Consider the following 21,436-nt stretch of genomic DNA (forward strand, 5'->3'; position numbering starts at 1 on the left):
TATGTCTACATGGCATTTATGCATGAGTATTACCACACTGTTTATATAATTTGTGCATGAGTGCTGCCAGAGTTCTCTTTTTTTTTCGTTTTTTTTACTGAATGCCAGAACCTTTTACACATATGTGATATCCCCACCTGGACATATCATTTAACTTCCCATATCTCCCAAAGGTTTGTATGCATGGGTTAAAGGTTCCACAGAGATGTACACATTCTCTCATGATGCTTGTTTCACAGAGCCCAACTTTTACGTGAAAAGTGGCTTCTTTCAGGTCCTGTTTATATGTACACATGAACAAAAAAGGGGATTTCCTCCTGGAGATTATGAAGTTCATCTGTTTCTGTATCTGTGATAAAGGAGGCTCAAGGCGAAGCTAATATGTTAAGCAGCGTATTACGATTTAGCTCAACACATACTGTTTATTACTATTACTCCTTGTACCCATTGTTGCTCAAAAATTACTTTGTTTATGGGTATACACACGATACACGCTAGTCCCATTAATCTTGACTGTTTACAAGGACACATGCCATCATAGAAAATGTTCATATTATTTGATGCAGTAGATAGTGTCTCTAGGTGGGAGGGAAAAATAAAGAAGAGCTGTTCTATATAAAGGAGGACGGAGACGCAGTGGTTTGTGAGAGCATTGGAGAGATCCACTGAGAATAAGAATTGCGTACTCAGGACTCAGTCACATTTTTAAGGTGAAAAATGTTACATTGCTCAGTTTTTTCAGTTTCTTCCTGTTCAAGAATTCTTGACTTAGTAAAATAAATTATAGTGCTGATAGGAAGGATGATTCTGCTTTTATAGAAATGAGGTTCTGGATAAGTTAGTGTCAGCATTTACTTTTTATTCCTCATAAATCAACTTTTTTTTTTTTTTTTATAGCTCTTTCATTCCTTCTTTTGTAGGTGAAGTGACAGAATCCATCTCTGTTAGTCCTAACTGAATCGTCTGTGCCTGTGCAGGATCATGGCATATTTGGAGAAATGTTTGCCAGTGCGTCGCTGGCTCACCTTTGTTACTGGTCTGGTGGAGTGTCTATGCTTCAATGGAGCTGCGTTTGGATGGGCATCGCTTGTTTTTGTCCTCAGGGTAGAGGGATACTTGAAGTGGATGTGTGTCAACATCACAGATATCGACATCACAGATGTCAACATCACAGATATCGACATCACAGATGTCAACGTAACGCAGGTCGTAGGTCAGTTGGGCATCCTCATTTCTTCTACAGAGAATTCTGGACCTTTGTAGAATTATTCATGCTTGATTAATTTCAATGCAAAATTTAATGTATGTTTAAAAAATATTTTTCCTTGTACAAAAAGAACCGTTATATTCACTGTCTCTTAAATTGCCACACACTGTTATTTACAATAACTGAAATCCTCTTCTTTTTTCTCTAACAGATTGTGGTGAACAGGATGAATGGTTTTCACTCATTTTCACCATTGCTTCCGTCATACAAAGTTTTCTGACCTTCTCCAATGGTTTTGTGCTTGATCAGTTTGGCACTACTGTGGCTCGGCTCGGTGGAATGTAAGTTAACAATATGTTTTTTAATGAAAATAAAGTAAATTATTTCATAGTAAAGAGTAAAATCCTTTTAAAGTTATGTGCATATAAGTTAGCAAGAAGAGGACCAAGAACCATGCATACTGGTAGTCCAGAGGAAAGAAATCACAACATTGAACTGTGTTGAAAAATAAAATTTGTATTTTATTATGGAGTATCAAATACAAGAGGTGGAAAGTAGTGTTTTCTTGTTGGGTACATGCATGTGCACTGTCTGATTATTTTATTCAGTAGTCGTTTGACTCTCTAAAGGTTAACAGCTTCACAGAAAATTTAACCCAGTGGTTCCCAACCTTTTTTGGCTTGTGACCCCATTTTATCACAAATTTCTGGCGACCCCAGACATTAAAAACAGAGAATTTCTTTTTCTAAAATTAATTTGTTTTTGATCATGTAATAGTTTGCTGTACTACGGTGCAAATAAATGTTAATTTTAGACAACATTTAGGCTATATAATATATATTATTATAGACGGAGGCAGAAAAGCCAGGTGTAGATTACTGCACAAAGTGAGAATTTTATTTTCCTTGGTCAGGATATGTACAGTCAGTCCAGCTTGGATTTACAAGGCTGACAATTAATACTGAAAAAACAATCATTCATGCTATGAATTATGAAAGAGCTGCAGCATCTGAAACCGACCACAATGAACATTTAAAAGATAAACAGTACCACAGTGCTTCAGTTTCAGCTTCAGAGTTTGTCATGCCTTTTATGGATTGTGATAGCACTTTGAGTTTATAAAGATCTGTCTTTTAGGCGTGTTCAGTTCTTACCATTACTTCATCTCTCCAATTAGTCATAATCCAGATGTTTCCTGTTTTTATCAGTCAGGACTCATTTCTGGCTTAAATAGTGAATGCACCCGTTAGCGCACCCTTCATCTCAAATAGTGAGCTAATGATGGGTCAGTGAACGCAGAGGTTTAACAAACACAAAATCCCTTTGTGGGCTCGTTGCGTTCTCTAAACCATTGTTAGCTCACTATTTACAACTATAGGCGAACGAACGAAAGTGAACGCCTCTGCTCCCACTGTTTCTGTTCATCTGTCATCATTATGAGAATAAAGAATTATTATAGGCTGTTTGTGACCCTGGACCTCCTCCCTTACCCCCACCTGTCTGGATGGACTGCCTCACCCTCATCTGACTAGATGCACCCCCTCAGTTGTCTGCATGTACCTCTACCCTACTACATTCTTACAGACTGGAATTACATCAGTGAATGGATGTCCGTCAGTCCTGGTCTTATCTACAGCCTGTCCGTCCATGGGAGTGGATCTCTCCTTTACTGTGGTTCTCCCTGAGGTTTCCCTTTTTCCCACTGGGTTTTTTTTTTTTTTTTTTAGTTTTTCCTTGCAGAGAAGGAGGGTCTAAGGACGGGTAATGCCCGGGACATTGATAAATTTTCTTCACCGACTGTTTACTAACTGATTACTTGACTTTTTTTTTTTTTTACCAATTCAACAATTTCTGTAAAGCCCTGTGAGGTGACTTTGTTGTGATATTATCTATAAATAAAACTGAACTGAACTGAATTATTTACACATATATTGTGCATCTGGCTGGACAGCTAAGGATGATACGAGTTATTGCATGTTGGTGAGTTTATTAATAGAACTCTAAACAGTTACTGTTGGCTGTAACCATGGCAACAACAGGACAAACAGATTGTACAGAAAAACTGAACTCTGCTCCGTTCCCCTCCATTCTGTCATCCACTCACTCATTCCTCATTATGCGCGCATGCACACGCACACACATGCACACACACTGGTTCACTGGCTCTGCCCCCATACCGCTCTTATTCATTATTCATTCATTCATTCATTCATTCATTCACCTCTTTAAAGCCACACACGCTCTGTCCTCTGCTGTACTATGTCCTGAAGTAATCTATAGCTATCCATTAATTGATGCAGACAATAGAATTGGGTGAGCGGATCGATCCTCACACGGTAAATTTGTTTTTGTCGGTGCAAAATGTCCAGAGGAGATATCTGATCATCAAAGATATTGTCAAACTTCTGTTAAAAATCTTCTTTTTCAAATGTAAATAACATTTTAAAGGAAATACATGACAGAAATAAAGTGAAATTAAGCTACAACAATATATCCTCATTCTAATGCGGATCTTGGAATGAGCCCTGTAATGTGGAACTTAGTGAGCACAGACTTTTAACCAACTAACTCAGAAATGGGATAACGCTTGTTGCGTGGGGCTTTACAATTTAATGAGCGAGCGCAGAAACAAGCCCCTGGTACTGCAAATTTTAGGACATTCTGTTCCTTACTACTCCAAAGTAACCCTTATTTTGGTACTTCCCCTTTAGTCTTCTGTTGGGTTTCTGTAAATTGACTTAGAGTCTGGTTTTGACCAACTCTATATATAAAATGTCAAGAGATAACTTTCTTGTGATCTGGCGCTATATAAATAAAATTTGATTGATTGAGTGATTTAATTGGTTTTCCCCTGTAAGTCGCTTTGGAAAAAAGCGTCTGCCAAATGCGTAAACATAAACATAACATAAACATAAACATAGTCTTTAGTGAAATACAACATTTTTCTCTCATATTTTATAAATCACACGTTAATTATTCAAGAATCAAAGTCTTTCTAAATACTCTATAATAATAATGGATTAGATTTTTATAGCGCTTTTCATGGCACCCAAAGCACTTTACATTATTGATCCATTATTCATTCACTCTCACTTTCACATTCTGGTGGTGGTAAACTACATTTGTAGCCACAGCTGTCCCGGGGCAGACTGACGGAAGCGTGGCTGCTAATTTGCACAAAACGGCCCCTCCGACCACCACATTCATACACCAGTGTGAGTGACACTGGAGGCAAGGAGGGTGAAGTGTCTTGCCCAAGGACACCCTTCAGTTATTGGACGACCCGCTCTACATCCTGAGCCATGGCCACCCCTCTAAACTCTAAACCTTGTCATTTACATTCATTAAACATAATCACAACTGTTAAAATATTTAAATCAGTTTAGTAAATCAACTTAATCACAGTATTAGTAGTAATACAAAATCACTGTTTTTACTCTGGAAAGCATATTCCCTCTTTAATGCTGTAGGAGCTATTTGTCTGTTTAGTTTTTTGTTTAAAGTTAATTTACCTTTTTTTGTTTACTAATTTAGTATTGCTTGCTAATTGTTTATTTTTTGTTTGCTTTTTGTTAGTTTAATATTTAGACTATATTTTTTTTTATTTTCATGGTTATTGCTTTCATTCTTTAGTATTTTGCACCTTTTTCTTACATCTATGGTATGGACATTGTATTTTTGACTGCGTAAACCACAAACCCATGGTGCATCTAGTGGTTATTTGAGTTATGTTATAGTCTTAAGTTCAGTCACCTTTAAGTTGATTTAATTTTGATGACAAATAGCCGCTACAAATACCGCTCTGTGTTAAGTGAACAATAAATGAGGATACCAGTTAAACATCAGGTTGAACTGTCTTCATGAGAAGAATGCTGATGATAATGCTCAGCTCATCACAGTATCACTGAGATGAAATGCAGCCTCAGGGTTGGTAGTGATTTAATAACTGTTTCCACATGTCGTCATATTTTGGACACGACTTATGTCACAATTTCTCTCTTCAGAATTCTCTACACCACGGGTACTTTGATGATAGCCTTCTCAACACCTGGTAAAATATCTGTTTTGCTCTCTTTTTACTTTGTATTGTTAAAATACGTGGTGGCATTACTTTCTTATGAGCTAATTTTACTCATTTGTATATTTTCCCATCAGCCCTGTATGTCCTGCTCTACCCAGCTCTTACATTCATAGCAGTGGGTGGTTCGATGTTCCTGATCACTAACATGCAGGTAAAGAGACAAACACAGAGAATCAATTGACAAGTTGATGTTTATTCTAATTCAAAATGAGGAAAATCCTGCTTCCTCTGCCAAGGCCAACAGTCCACTCACTCCACAATATCATTAAACTGCACACAAACCACAAATTATGGTGTTTTTCCTTTTGTCAGTTGATGCTACTGGTGAATTAAACTTAATAACTGTAATGATGACTTTCTGAGCATCCACATCACTGAACTATGAGATTAAGGTGCATGGTTTGACTTTTGTTCATGCGATTTAGCAGGTGTTTGTAGAAGTGAAGAATAAGTCCAAGTCAAGTGTCATAGTCATTTGTTGTCTTTGAATACACTCTACTGACATCTGTGACAAAGTCCTTATTTAGCAACAAATCAATAAAACTACTGTGAACTGTTCAGATGGTCCAGGGTTTAAGGTGTTGATCTCCAAACCAGAAGCTCTCAGATATATTTTTCCAAAGGTGAGGTTGTGTTAGTTGTTTGGTGGAATTGCATCCTCTTCTAAAAAGGCCTTTTGCAATTATCTCAAAAGCATTTTGGTCTAGATGAACAATTCTGTAATCTTTCTAATCTCTCAATTCATTCACATCTTGTTTTCACTGGTTTTCAAATGTCAGATTTGTGGCCTGTCGGACTCTTTTCTCACGATCATAAACCACTAACCTTTTCTAAATTCTATGTAATCTAATTTTAATCTTATGGGGTCACACACACACACACAGACGTATGCAGGGCTGGACCGAGACTCATTTTCAGCCCTGGAGTTTCATACCTCAGACCGGCCCACTTTAGATCACGACCAATTATTATTAAAATCATGGAATTATAACCTTACATGTTAGGTCTACACACTGTTCTGCAAACCTTGTAATTCTGTGTATTTTCTAAAATATTTCCAATTCAGCGCAAGTAAAGGTTGCTTCACAATGTGGATTTATTTCAACAGTGAGTGCACATCCACATCACCAACATTATTATTCCTCACAACACAACAATAACAGAATCTATATTTTTGTTCTTATAAGTGTTAACATTTTTCAAACCTTTAAAATGTTTGAAATGAAATGAAAGAATATATAAAAATATTGAATAAAAAAATAAATAAAAAAAATAAATAAAGCTTGCTGCTTTTTCTAACTATTATTTTTGTATCCTCTGCAACAAAAGATTTCCATCACAACTTGCTTGCGGTTTGTTCCATCGTTGCTATTGAAAACTTTTGCTATAGTGATATTAAGGGTTTGATGAGGATGATAAGAAAAAAATGTCTGTATATCCTGTGACTGAGGGCAAGCAAAGTAGTCAAAGCTAACAACAGACTCATCTTCATCTGTGTCATTTGTGACTAGTGGTTCAGGGTTGTGCTGCTGAGCTGCTCCTCTGTCATCAGTAGACTCTGCTCTCCCTTTCACACTTCCTCCAGTTTCTCTAGACTCACCTGCACCTGTATCACAATAAAAAATATCTACAGACATTTTGACTTACTTAACTAATTAAGATATTTACATTGGCAAAATATGCAGGCTTATTTAATATTACATTATGCTATTGCCTTTCAGTTGTGGGCTTTGTGTATTTACTGTCTCACTTTTAATAATAAAAATTAAAACAGGTCAGTACTATGGTTTGGGTATAGAAAGAGGTTTTAGTGGAACTAATGCTTGTTCACACAGTCTGTTCCAACAGCTCACCTTTTCCTTCCATCCTGACAGGAACAATCCCCTCATCACTACTGGCTCCTGGCTCTGCTTCTGACACTAAAGCACATTTTAAAAATGCTCATAATTCTCAGCACAAATCTTCTATTTTGCAAAGTCTTGGTGTCAGTTTCATTCATGTAGTTCTGAATCCTGGAGCATCTCAGAGCCCCTTTCATATAGAACAGGCCTACACCATACTCTTCATTGGAGCCTATTTATTAATAATCTTCCCTCTCTGAGCAGTCCTACCTGCCCACTCTGGACTTGTGGGCTCATGGCTGGTGTCTGCTGCTGGATCTGCTTTCTGACTCTGAGGAGCTACAAGACAAAGTTTCCCAGTTATGTGGCATCGCATCATACTATTATTCAAATTGCATAATGTTATGTTCCATGCCACAATGCCACACAATTCACTGACTCGATAATTAACTAGCTTGAAAGGTGGTTTACCCGGTTCATCGTCCTCATTAGTTGTTTCCAACCGGGAGGTCGTTTTTGTGAAAAAGTTGCAGATTTTGGCACATTTGGCTGCGTTTGCTTCCAGAGCTTTCCTCTTTTTAATTCTTGCCTTCTCTGTGCCGCCCTTGTTCTTTCTATTAAAACAGCAAACACAGCTGACCATCCACAGCCGACAGAGCACAGACTGTTTACGCTCCACAGCTACAGTACAGAGCTACTAACCGTTTGCACGGACATGTTACGTCAGGTCAGGGTGTGTCCGCAAAAAAAAGGAAGAAAACAAACAGTTTGCTCGTAGAGGGGGTGTGGCCCAGGAACAGCGGTTGCAGATTACTTGATCAACCCAGTGCTATGACTGAACACCGGCCCCCAAAAAATAAATAAATAAAATATTAAATACATATTTAAAGTGAACTCCGGCCCTCGCGGCCTAAATATTATACTGGCCCACCGGGAATTGTCCCGGTCCTCCCGATTAGCCAGTCCGGGCCTGGACGTATGTATGTGTGTGTGTGTGTGTGTATATATATATATATATATATATATATATATATATATATATATATATATATATATATATATATATATATATTCCTTCTTCTTCTTCTTCTTCTTCTTTTTTTTTTTTCCTCGCCCGCCTGGGCGGTGTCTCCTTCAGACAATGGTCCTGGGAGCCTGAGGGTTCTGTGCTGGATCTTAGCTGTTCCTTGGACTGTGCTCTTTTGGACAGAGATCTCTGATGTTGTTCCTGGTATCTGCTGGAGCCATGCTCTCAGCTTGGGGGTCACTGCCCCTAGTGCCTAATGGCCTGGATCTTATTTTTGCAGTTCAGCTAACTTTTCAAGACATGTCTTACCCTCTGTAGGTTTTTGGCTGTGGCTAACCTCTGAGCTGCCTCCTCCTGATTGCCATTTGCCTGTGAGATCCCCAGGTATTTGTAACTGTCCTGCACGTCTGTCATGTTCCCTTCAGGTAGTTCAACCCCTTCAGCTGTGATCACCTTTCCTCTTCTAGAGACCATCCGCCCACATTTATCTAGTCCAAATGACATCCCACTGTCTTTGCTGTATATCCGAGTGAGGTGTATCAGAGAGTCAATGTCACGCTCATTCTTGGCATACAGCTTGATGTCATCCATGTAGAGGAGATGGCTGACTGTTGTTCCACTTTGGAATCGGTGCCCGAAACCACTCTTTGTGATGATCTGGCTGAGGGGGTTTAGGCCTATGCAGAACAGCAGGGGGGACAGAGCATCTCCTTGATATATGCCGCTTCTGATGCTCATCTGCGTAATTGGTTTTGAGTTGGCCTCCAGAGTCGTGTTCCACAGCCTCATCGAGTTCTGGATGAACTCTCGTAGTGTCCTGTTGATGTTATACAGCTTTAGGCACTCCAGTACCATGTATGTGGCATTGAGTCATAGGATTTCTTGTAGTCAGTCCAGGCAGTGCACAGAATGGTGTTCCTCGTCTTGCAGTCTCGGGCAGTTGTCCTGTCAACCAGTAGCTGGCATTTGGCTCCTCTGGTGTTATTGCCTGTTCCTTTCTGTGCTCTGCTCATGTATTGCTCCATGTGCCTACTCATCTTAGCTGCTATGATGCCTGATAGGAGCTTCCATGCTGTGCTGAGGCAGGTTATAGGCCAACAGTTGGATGGCATTGTTCCCTTCTAGGGATCCTTCATTATGAGGACTGTCCAACCCTGGGTTAGCCACTCTGGGTGGTTTCCCAACATTCACTCACACCTCTGCTTAGTTCTGTTGCGTTTCCACTACGTGGAACCGGCTCGACTCGGCTCTGCTTGACTCAGGTAACAGGTCCTATTCCTGGAGACCGTTTCCATTATAGGATACTACCGACTTTACAGTACCTGGATGTCATAGCGATGCAGCACGTTACTTCCGTGTTGTCTGCTCAGAGAGTTGCTGATAAAGTCGCTTGTTGCGTGTTGTCTCGTCAAGGTCATGCTGAATTTTTATGTCTGAACCTCCTTGACAAACCATGGTGTAGTTTTGTGGGCTGACATCATGTGGATTAACCTACCGCTGTATTTACTGTCACCTTCCGCATCTGTTTTTTGTAAAACAGCGGGTCACAGAGACGACTCTCTGACCAGTCAGTGGTCTGCAGTGTTCACACGTCACATTTTAGTATCTGGTCCCCAGTCCTGGAACCTCGGCGGAGGTGATACCAAAAAACTAGTACTGGGTACCAGATTCCAGGTCCTTTTTCGTAATGGAAATGCAAAAAGGCTGAGTAGGTCGAGTCGAGCCAATACCATATAGTGGAAACACAGCATTAGAAGGCTGACTTCTCTCCGTGCCACCACAATCTTTGCCTCCAGCCTTCTCCTCCATGGGGCAATTCGCTCCTTCTGGCTACTACTCATGCTGTTAATCTTGTAGCCAAGCATCTCTAGGATGACTGTTGCTGCTGCATACATCAGTGGTAGGGATAGTTAGGAGTGTGGTGTTCAAGTCTTCCAGTAGGTCTGGTACTTTGTTGTTCAGCAAGGAGGTAGTTGAGTTCCTCCAGGACTTCATGATTCTCTCTCTCAGGTAAGCTGCCCTTGTATTCAGTCTGTCTGTCTTTGGGGCTTGGTACCTAATCTCCATATTTGGGGGTGATGGTGACCTGTTGTCCTGGCTACCCCTTGCCGTTGCATCTTTGTACCGTGGATGAGGTACAACGCTGTACCTCATCAATCTCTAGCTGTGATAGAAACTTCTTATTGTGGATATTCGAACACTGAGCTAAGCACTGTTTCTTAGTCAGTGAGGATGTGAGGTTTTGAAACAACCATTTCTCCCACATCCTCTGCATGTACCCTCTCTCACTGGGATTGCTCCCATAGTAACACTCCATCAGTATCATGTTCTTTGCTCTGCTCCATGAGTGTCTTGTTCCAGTAGCCAATTTGACATCAGGATGTCCTGGTTTCCCAACACCTGACGTGGACCTTGTTGTGCCGGGCGGCATCCAAGCCAGTTAGACTCTTTCATTTATTGTAACATTCCTTCCAGGACCAGACTGAGGCTTATTTTCAGCCCTGGAGTTTAATACCTCAGACCGGCCCACTTTAGATCACGACTGATTATTATTAAAATCATGGAATTATAACCTTACATGTTAGGTCTACACACTGTTCTGCAAAGCCTTGTAATTCTGTGTATTTTCTAAAATATTTCCAATTCAGCGCAAGTAAAGGTTGCTTCACAATGTGGATTTATTTCAACAGTGAGTGCACATCCACATCTCCAACATTATTATTCCTCACAACACAACAATAACAGAATCTATATTTTTGTTCTTAAAAGTCTTAACATTTTTCAAACCTTTAAAATGTTTGAAATGAAATAAAAGAATATATAAAAATATTAAATAAAAAATAATACAAAAAATAAAGCTTGCTGCACTTTCTAATAACTAGCATTTTTGTGTCCTCTGCAACAAAAGATTTCCATCACAACTTGCTTGCGGTTTGTTCCATCTTTGCTATTGAAAACTTTTGCTATAGTGATATTAGGGCTTTGACGAGGATGATTAGAAAAAAATGTCTGTATATCCTGTGACTGAGGGCGAGCAAAGCAGTCAAAGCTAACAACAGACTCATCTTCATCTGTGTCATTTGTGCCTAGTGGTTCAGGGTTGTGCTGCTGAGCTGCTCCTCTGTCATCAGTAGACTCTGCTCTCCCTTTCACACTTCCTCCAGTTTCCTAGACTCGCCTGCACCTGGATCACAATAAAAAATAATATCTACAGACATTTGGACTTACTTAACCAATTCAGATATTTACATTGGCAAAATATGCAGGTTTATTTAATATTACTTTATACTATTGCCTTTCAGTTGTGGGCTTTGTGTATTTACTGTCTCACTTTTAATAATAAAAAAATAAACCAGGTCAGGACTATCGTTTGGGTATAGAAAGTGGTTTTCCTGGAACTAATGCTTGTTCACACAGTCTGTTCCAACAGCTCACCTTTTCCTTCCATACTGACAGAAACAATCCCCTCATCACTACTGGCTCCTGGCTCTGCTTCTGACACTAAAGCACATTTTAAAAATGGTCATAATTCTCAGCACAAATCTTCTATTTTCAAAGCCTTGGTGTCAGTTTCATTCATGTAGTGCTGAATCCTGGAGCATCTCAGAGCACCTTTCATATTGAACAGGCCTACACCATACTCTTCATTGGAGCCTATTTATTCTAATTATCTTCCCTCTCTGAGCAGTCCTACCTGCCCACTCTGGACTTGTGGGCTCATGGCTGGTGTCTGCTGCTGGATCTGCTTTCTGACTCTGAGGAGCTACAAGGCAAAGTTTCCCAGTTATGTGGCGTCACATCATACTATTATTTAAATGGCATAACGTTATGACACACGCCACAATGCCACACAATTCACTGACAAGATAATTAACTAACTTGAAAGGTGGTTTACCCGGTTCATTGTCCTCATTAGTTGTTTCCAACCGGGAGGTCGTTTTTGTGAAAAAGTTGCAGATTTTGGCACATTTGGCTGCGTTTGCTTCCAGAGCTTTCCTCTCTTTAATTCTTGCTTCTCCACACCACCCTTGCTCTTTCTATTATCTATGTTTCAAAAAGCAAACACAGCTGACCATCGACAGCCTACAGAGCACAGATCGTATATGCTCCACAGCTACAGTATAGAGCTACTAACTGTATGCAAGGACAGATTACGGCAGGTCACGGTGCGTCTGCGTCTGCTTGCTAGTAGAGGGGGTGGGGCCCAGGAACAGCGGTTGCAGTTTACGTGATCAACCCAGTGCTATGAGTGAACCCCCCCTGCCCAAAAATAAATAAATAAATAAATAAATATTTAAAGTGAACTCTGGCCCTTGCGGCCTAAATATTATACCGGCCCACCGGGAATTGTCCCGGTCCTCCCGATTACCCAGTCCGGGCCTGATTCCTTCTGAGGTATAGCGTAAAGGGCCTTGCCCAACGGCCCACCTGGATCCATGCTTTGCTCCTGCCGGGATTTGCCCCCAAAGTCAGTGGTGTAAACCACTGAGCTACCCAGTCGCTATTCTGTCGTTTTATATATATACATACATACATACATATATATATATATATATATATATATATATATATATATATATATATATATATATATATACACACACATGATTTATTTCTTTTTTTCTCCTTAAGGTTGGGAACTTGTTTCGTTCACGTCGGTCCACTGTCATCACTCTCTACAGTGGGGCTTATGGCTCCTCAGCTGCACTCTTCCTCATAATCAAGGTTACGAACATTCACACATGACCCTCATAAAGGAAAGATTTACATCTCATATGTTAATCACCACCCTGTCATTTTTAGGTGTTGTATACGGCTGGCATCTCCCTCTATGCCTCCTTCCTCTTCTTATCCGCCTGCAGTGTCATTCACCTGCTTAGAACTTTGTTCCTGATGCCCAGAACCTTAATTCCTTACCCACTGCCTGAACACTACACATATGGGTAACTGTTCTGTATTTGATGGATAAGATCATGTGATTTGACATTAACTATCCCTGTTAAACTAAATGAATGGAAATGTTTTAGAGAATGTTTTCTGATTTTCACTTTTGCTTGGATGATTTTGTTTGACAAATACTACAGTACAATAAGAAATATATACCTATAAATTATGAATTGAATAGAAATGAGGAAAACTTCCTAACACTGTTTTAACCTTTGAGCTTTGACAGGATAATCTGTGGTGAATCAAACAGTGCAAGTGCTGGGCAGACAGAGGGGACCAGTAACAGGAACAACATTTTGAACCAAGGTGTGTGATGTGATAATGCATCATGTATTAGTGCTAAACATAATCAAAAGACTTGTGAGTGATCACATTAACAGCACATTTTCATCAACTAAAACACAGGTATCCTGTAGTTTTGTTCTTTCCATCTCTATCATCTCTCATGGTCTCTCAGAGAAGAGTTTCCGTGAGTGTTTGCTGTCCAGGTTCTCTTTTTGTGCCATGGTCTGGTTGTCAGTGATGCAACTCAGAAATTACCTGTTCATTGGCACCCTCAACCCCATGCTGCAGAGACTGGCTGATGGAGACCATTCACTGGGTAAACACACATCATCCCATCTGTTATTTAATGCAAACTTTTCTCAAAGAAATGGATGAATTTAAGTCACTAAATTATACAATGAAATACACTTTGACAATATACAATAATCACAGTTGCCTGTTTTGTCACCTTGAAACATTAGGCTGACAAAATGACAAACTCAGTAATTAGCATTTGCAGTTAAAATGTACTTTACTCATTTATTTTTAATTTGGCGTGGATCTGACGAGATAACTGAATAGCCAGGTAATTATAACAAATGTTAAGATACATCATCCACAGAGTTGCAAAGAAGGGTGAGACAACATTAAAACATGAAAATGTAGAATCCACAATAATTCTAGATGATATGTAAATACACAGGCCAGTCTTCTTTTTATTTTTACAAATTTAACATATTAATTTTATTTTTAACTTCAAATGCATGATACGACAATATGAAATAATATTAATGGCTTGGTAATTTTCCCTGTCCCTGATCATATTCTTTTGATTTGAGAACAATGAAGTTAGCAATTAGCATGAGCAGTGATTATCCAAGAACAGTATAGAGCAGTTCGCATTAGCAATGGTAAGTCATCTGAAATCCAACTCCAAATTCCACATACTGTCCTGTTGTACCCTTGAGGTAATAATAATCTAGAAGTCAAAACAATGAAAACAAGACGGTGCTACCTGAGACAGAAGACATACAGAATGCAAACATTTGGGAATCCCTTGAAAAGTTTGGTAACTTTTTTAACTGACAAGATGTTAATATAGTTTCTGCAAGATATGGAAAAGGGATATTGTAGCCAGCAACATTAATGTGTAGTTACTTTTTAATTCATCAGTGACATTACAGCATAAAGCAGCTTTGGGTCACGTATATAGTCTATTTATTTGGATTTAGGATGAGACAGCTGCAGAGGAACGGTGTGTATTTTCAAGTTCTGAACCAAACTTTTTAATAGTCGAAGGTTTTCATGTAAAACTCTTGTATGTGCTTGTGTTTCCCTGCAGTCAGTCACTACACCACTGTGTTTGCTCTCACTCAGCTGTGTGGGGTGCTGTGTTCTCCCTGGAATGGTTTCATCATGGACAGACACAAAGGCAAACCTCGGGCTGCAGGTAATGAACATATCATGATCTACACCTGACCGTGGACTCAGGCTCCCAGCATGCATCTGATTCTATGTATGACCAGTAAGAAAATCAGAAATCATCTGTCATTACTAACTGAAGCCTCAAAACAGAACATCTACTTTTTGTTGTCAGATCAGACGAAGTATATTGTATGCCATTGGCTTAATAGATACTGTACTTTCCGGACTATAAGCCGCACTCACCCCGTCTCCAACATCTCACCATCAATTCATTGATGTCAAGCTTACGTGCAGCAGCTCTATTTCCTTCTTCGACAACCGGATCGATCGTTAGCCATAAAGAAAACATAAATTAGCCGCATCCTTTTTGAGCCGCGGATTCACAGCGTTTGGCTTATAGACCGGAAATTACAGTACTGTGTGGGAAGGAAATGACCTACTAAAACATTTGCTTTCTTTTAATTCGGTGATGGGTGTAAAATCCAATAACAGAAGAACAGTGGTTCTGTTACAGTGTATGCATTAGAAAACAGAGGAAATGTATTAAACTGTAACTGCACTGTTAGTCTGTCCTACTGTACCAAATTGATGATAATATTCAGAACAATGCTGTTCTGTGACAACTATTTACTATTGAATAGTTCAAAGATCAGATTCCACTAAAGCATTTGATGTGTTTTATTGAAAATTTCACCTTTTTTAAACAAATGTATTCATTTGGTACAAGTTTTTACAGTTATGCTGCATTTCCACTACGTGGAACTGGCTCAACTCGACTTGACTCAGGTACCAGGTCCTATTTCTGGAGACCGTTTCCATCACAGGATACTACCGACTTTACAGTACCTGGACGTCATAGCAATGCAGCGCGTTACTTCCATGTCGTCTGCTCAGAGAGTTGCTGATAAACTCGCTCGTTGCGTGTTGTCTCGTCAAGATCATGCTGAATTTTTACGTCTGAACCTCCTCGACAAACCATGGTGTAGTTTTGTGGGCTGTCATGTGGATTAACCTACTGCTATTTTTACTGGAAACTTCCACATCTGTTTTTTTGTAAAGCAGCGGGTCACAGAGACGACTCTGACCAATCAGTGGTCTGCAGTGTTTACATGTCACGTTTTAGTATCTGGTCCCCAGTCCTGGAACCTTGGCGAAGGTGATTCCAAAAAACTAGTACCGGGTACCAGATTCCAGGTCCTTTTTCGTAATGGAAATGCAAAAAGGCCAAGTTGAGTCGAGTCAAGTTGGGTCGAGCCGATACCCTGCAGTGGATTGACTTTGCTTCCGTTATGCCTTGAGTATTCTCTCAAAATGTAAGCAAGTAACTTGCATATTCTGTAACGGTCTGAGTACGGAAACTGAACCCAATTGCAAGACCCAGAGACGGACGTGAAAGTTCAGTGTTTATTAAACACAATATCCATTGACAAATCACTGATAGTGCAAATAAGCAGATCCGTGAAGACACTGAGTCCAGGACTTTTCACAGGATCCGGGAACTGGACCGGAGACTGGACCGCACAGCCCGGGCCGGTAACACGCATCGGTAACCCGACTAGGGGAAAGCAGAGGACAGTCAGTAAACGAACCAGGTCATACACGGAAAGGCAAACGGAAAGGCAACAGGACATTAGGAACAGGCAGGCTCACGTACCAGTAAATCAGGTGAAAGGTCGAACACACGTAGAATCGTTGGAGGCAGAGGCACAGACAAGGGTCGGGCAAAAGGCAGGAGACAGAAAAGGCAATCCGGGTCAAAAACAGGCAAACAGACAGACAGGATCCAAAAAACGCTGGTAACTACCACACGATGGAGAATACAAACTGGCACAGGACAAGGGGAAAGACAGGGCTTAAATACACAAGAGGGAGGGAAGAAAACGGGACACAGGTGTAACAAATCAGGGCGGGGAAAGGTAATCATACAAGTGGGGAAAATTAGGAACAGGAAGCAAAGACACCAGACATGGCACATGAGGAGGACTTAACAAAATAAAACAGGAAATGACAGACAAAACAGACAAAACCAGACTAGCGTCTGGGAGCTGATGTGACATATTCATTTTAAAATATGGATAAAAAATTACATAAAATTGCATTACCTTCTCTAATCATAAACAGGCCTGTCCTGTGTCAAAGGGGCAACAATATGGACATTATGAACAATGGTTGATGTTGAACTGAATTTACTGTATTTCCTCACAAAAAAACTGAGTGATTAAGTGTACTTTAGAAGGAAATGTGGTAGAGTTAAGCATGAATATTCTGAAAATGTTTTATTCTACTCTATTCCAGCAGACAGTATTTGTGGACATATCTATGCCTTTTAATTTAATATCGCTGAATAGAGAGGGAAAAAAAAAAAACGTATTCTGCCTTGACACTAGGGTGAATCATCTGTTCATGTAGTGAAATGTAATGCAGCATTTAGTCAAATTAAAACCTGTACATGCTCTATTCCATCTGTGTCCACACATCATGTTTTGTTCACATCAAAGTTTGGCTTTGATTTACATTTTAAAATGTGTGTTTGCAGGAGAGAGTGAACGTGACGCCGATCTCCGGGCTTCAGTGCTTTCTCTTTTCCTGACGCCTCTGCTCTGTATATTATTCTCAATTTGCGCCACCATCCCCATCCTGCCTCTTCAGTACTTGAGCTTCGTCCTACAGGTGATCACCCGCTCCTTTCTCTACAGTGGCCTAGCAGCCTTCATCACTATGGCGTGAGTACCAAACACACATACAGTTCTACGTGGGTACACATCTCCTTACATAGCATTGTTCAAATAGAAATGAATATTTGGCATGCGTGTATTTGTAGTTTCCCATCATGCCACTTTGGGAAGTTGTACGGCTTCCTTATGGCTGTGGCTGGACTGGTTTCTCTGCTGCAATATGCCTGCTTTATCCTTGTGGAAAATGTCTTTGATGGAGACCCTTTATATGTGAGTACATCTGATACTGTGTTTCCACTACGTGGTACTGACTTGACTCGACTTGACTCGACTCAGCTCGACTCGACTCAGCCTTTTTGCATTTCCATCACTAAAAAGGACCTGGAATCTGGTACCCAGTACTAGTTTTTTGGTATCACCTCCGCGGAGGTTCCAAGACTGGGGAACAGATACTAGAACGTGATGTGTAAACACTGCAGACCACTGATTGGTCAGAGAGTTGTCTCTGTGACCCGCCCTTTTACAAAAAACAGATGCGGAAGTTTACAGCAGTGACGTGCAGTCAGAGGAGGCAGGGGAGGCAGAGCCTCCCTTGTCAATCTTGAAAAGAAAAAAAAGTTAACTATAAAATATAATAAATGTTGATAGTTGTCAGATGGTATGTCCTATAAACTCATTTTCTGTTCGAATCCACTATTGTTATTATTATTATTATTTTTTTTGTCAATTAGAATAGCAGAATTTCCGCATGCTCCGTTCAAATACAGGGAGGAGATGCGTTGTGAGGCAGCGCTGTGCTGTGCCTCCAGGAGAATTGTCTCCTCCCCTCATGAACTCTTCTGGTACTCGATGAAAATATTGTGTCGCTGTCCCTCTGTATATCGCAGTTAAAATGCTTTCAAACACTCTGATTATATGCTCTATCCTTCCATAATCTGCATAACGTATGGAATGTATTTCTGTAATGTGTTTAGGCTCGCAGATTAATCATAAAACCGCAGTGAAAAAATCACTAGGGGAGGCAAACAGTACCCCTGCCTCATGATAGATGGCGCCTGTGAGTCCACAGATTCATGCGCTTATAATCTTCGGGTTTTTTTATACACTTTAATTCACCTCATCAAAAATGGAGGATTACATTTCTGAGCTGAGAATGGATGGATTTCATGTACAAATAAAGGTAAGACCATAAACTTTTTTTATTTTTAGTTTGAAATGGCTCTTTTTGAAGGTTTCCTGTTGACTTCCTGCCAGTCTACCTATGCTGACTTGATGCAGAGCCCATACACCCAGGCCATTCCTTTGGCTCACTCTCTCTATTCCAGTTTCTCAGGCCACCATATATTTGTAGATCTGGCTCTGAAAGAGTCAGTGCCTCCCCAGCCATGAACCCCACTGCACGTCACTGGTTTACAGTAAATATAGTGGTAGGTTAAAAATGATGACAACCCGCAAAACTACACCATGGTCGGTCGAGGACATTCATTCTTTGGTGGCTGACGTAAAAATTCAGCATGAGCTTGATGAGACAATACGCAATGAGTGAGTTTATCAGCAACTCTCTGAGCAGACGACACGGAAGTAATGCACCACATCGCTATGACGTCCACGTACTGTAAAGTTGGTAGTATCCTGTAATGGAAACGGTCTCCAGGAATAGTACCTGGTACCCGAGTTGAGTCGAGCTGAGCCGAGTCGAGGCGGTTCCATGTAGTGGAAACGCGGCATAAGGAAACTATTAATCCCTGTTTTATCAGCTTCAAGAAATACTGAATACAAATATTTAAATTTCTTCCTTTCCTTTGCAGGTGAACATCGCCCTAACGCTGCTCATCATGTTCGCCTTCATCCATCCACTCTCTGTCTACCTGCATTGTCGTAGTCTTGCTTCACAACCAACCAACCAACCAATCAACCAACCAACGAATACCCATCTGTGAAACGAAACTAAATGTTTTTAAAAATACAGTTTCAAGGGCTTGACTAACCATTTTATTTGCTGGTGTGGTGCAAGTGTAATTGTAAGTGTGGAATCTTCTTCTTTCAGGTGGTGGGCCAGACCCCAATATCTTGTTTTTGAGCAATACCAGGAAGCTGTGTGTGATTTCTTTGAATGATGATATAGTAAAAAAATCATTCAAACTCCATAGAAACTGTTTCCTTCATTGCCTTGCGCACCAACATTAAATATACTCTTTTTAAAACTCTTAATTTTGAGCAGGCAAACCTGCAGGACAGCTAAATGATAATGAGTGATTTGTGTTAAGTTTCATGGACAACCAGGAAGTAAACAACTCAGGTTGCCTCTCACTTCTGTCTTCTGTTAACACCATGCCTTTGCTATCATCTAAAACAGTGTGTTGATTGGAAAATCTTTTGTTGGGATGTACTTGGAACTGATCTGCCAGATGAGACAGACAGTATCCAAGCAGATCAAACAGATTAGCTTTGCATTTTAGTACTGTTTTCTGATACGATGGTATATCACGAAGGTATGGTATGAATGCTTGAAAAGGCAGTAGGTTATGTAGATAGTATGTTGTATCTAACGGTTGTATGTATGTGTATGTGTGTGTATATGTATGTATCCATATACATGTGTACGTATGTATGTATGTGTGTGTGTGTGCATGTATGCAAGTTGTATGATTTTTGACTTCACAGATTATTCAGATAAATTACATCTTGTTTGATGAATAACTCATGTGCCCCTCCTCTCAATCAATGCATTGTAACCTACACAACACACTTAATGAAAGCACCCACAGCAATCACTCAACATTCAAGTATTCATCAACACAATAGACAGTTTAGGGTTTTTTTTATTATTGCAAAAAATACAATTTCTCGTAGAGACGGCAGGACCTGGTAAGGCACAACATATATCAGCATTTACAAAAAACTTAAGGCATTAAAGTAATAATGCAATATGCATAATGATAAAAAATGAAAAAAACAGGCATTAAAATAATAAATACATTTCAGAACGCAATAGACAATTACACACAAGGGCAACACCACATACCTCTGTCTCTCCATCACAGGCAAACGTTGCACACAGTTAAGGGACCCCAGACATGGGGACATGTCCCTGTCCCACCCACTACCATTCAATCTAACAACAGCTGCTCCAGTTACACTGAATCTGTTAGAGCACCACAGAAGATCAGGTACATTCAAGGAAGCATAACCAACCCTGCTCCACTAGCATTATTGAAAAGGAAGTGCTGCACTGTAAAAAAAAAAACAACAACAAAAAACATAAAATTATATACCACACATATAAACATTTGATTTATCTTTCAAAACCTGTCAATTAACTGTAAATAAACTAGTTGTGTGGATTTTAATACCAACAATTTACCATTAATTTAAGTTAATATATAGTATAAACACTATATTTATAGGTTATGCCGCATTCAATTTTGTTTTCTTCAGAAACTTCTTATAAAAGAAGTACAATTTTGACATATAGTCACACAGGACTTAAGACACTAACATCTCAGCAACAGTACATCTTTAAGTACTACAGGATATGTTTTTTGTCTAATAAGTTAAATGCTTGACCTTGAATTTAACACAATTACCTTGGATGAACAGGAAAGGCATTGTTCAGCCTATGGCTTCCACTCATGGTGCGCCTGAACAAAAAGGCAAAAACAAACAAAAAGGCCAATAAACATTACCAGACACATATTAACCCCAAATTTACACTAACACCACTAACAACCCTGCGGAACCCCTGCACATAAAAAGAACACATAATCAACAACATGCCCAATACCCACAATGCAATGCGGCAAACAAACCACAACATTATCTTTACTTTTAAAAACTGTCATAATACAGATAACCAACCATTTATATTTACAATATTCTACTGCTAATTTAAGAATATGTCAAGTGTTGTGTTTGAATGACATACTTTTCAATGAGACTAAGTTGTACAATCCACTGATAAAAACTGTA

The 21,436-nt window shown here is 39.8% G+C and overlaps 3 protein-coding genes across 6 annotated transcripts in view; 2 read left to right on the top strand and 1 right to left on the bottom strand.

Moving 5' to 3' along the window:
* Nucleotides 1–21,436, top strand: part of LOC115435617 (aldehyde dehydrogenase, mitochondrial-like) — a 534,672-nt gene that overhangs the window by 466,800 nt on the left and 46,436 nt on the right. The gene's annotated exons all lie outside the window — the stretch shown is intronic.
* LOC115435619 (zinc finger protein 664-like) overlaps nt 1–21,436 on the bottom strand; it is a 493,117-nt gene that overhangs the window by 431,241 nt on the left and 40,440 nt on the right. The window lies entirely within an intron of this gene.
* Nucleotides 1,122–19,845, top strand: LOC115435621 (solute carrier family 43 member 3-like). The gene is made up of 12 exons (XM_030158158.1): nt 1,122–1,213; nt 1,419–1,548; nt 5,212–5,258; nt 5,363–5,439; nt 12,789–12,881; nt 12,960–13,099; nt 13,330–13,409; nt 13,561–13,704; nt 14,710–14,817; nt 17,329–17,515; nt 17,614–17,737; nt 19,276–19,845. The coding sequence occupies exons 1-12, from the start codon at nt 1,126–1,128 to the stop codon at nt 19,405–19,407; spliced, it is 1,350 nt and encodes a 449-aa protein (XP_030014018.1). The 5' UTR covers nt 1,122–1,125; the 3' UTR covers nt 19,408–19,845.

Source organism: Sphaeramia orbicularis, chromosome 16 (genome assembly GCF_902148855.1).
Source record: "Sphaeramia orbicularis chromosome 16, fSphaOr1.1, whole genome shotgun sequence".
In the NCBI taxonomy this organism is placed as follows: domain Eukaryota; kingdom Metazoa; phylum Chordata; class Actinopteri; order Kurtiformes; family Apogonidae; genus Sphaeramia; species Sphaeramia orbicularis.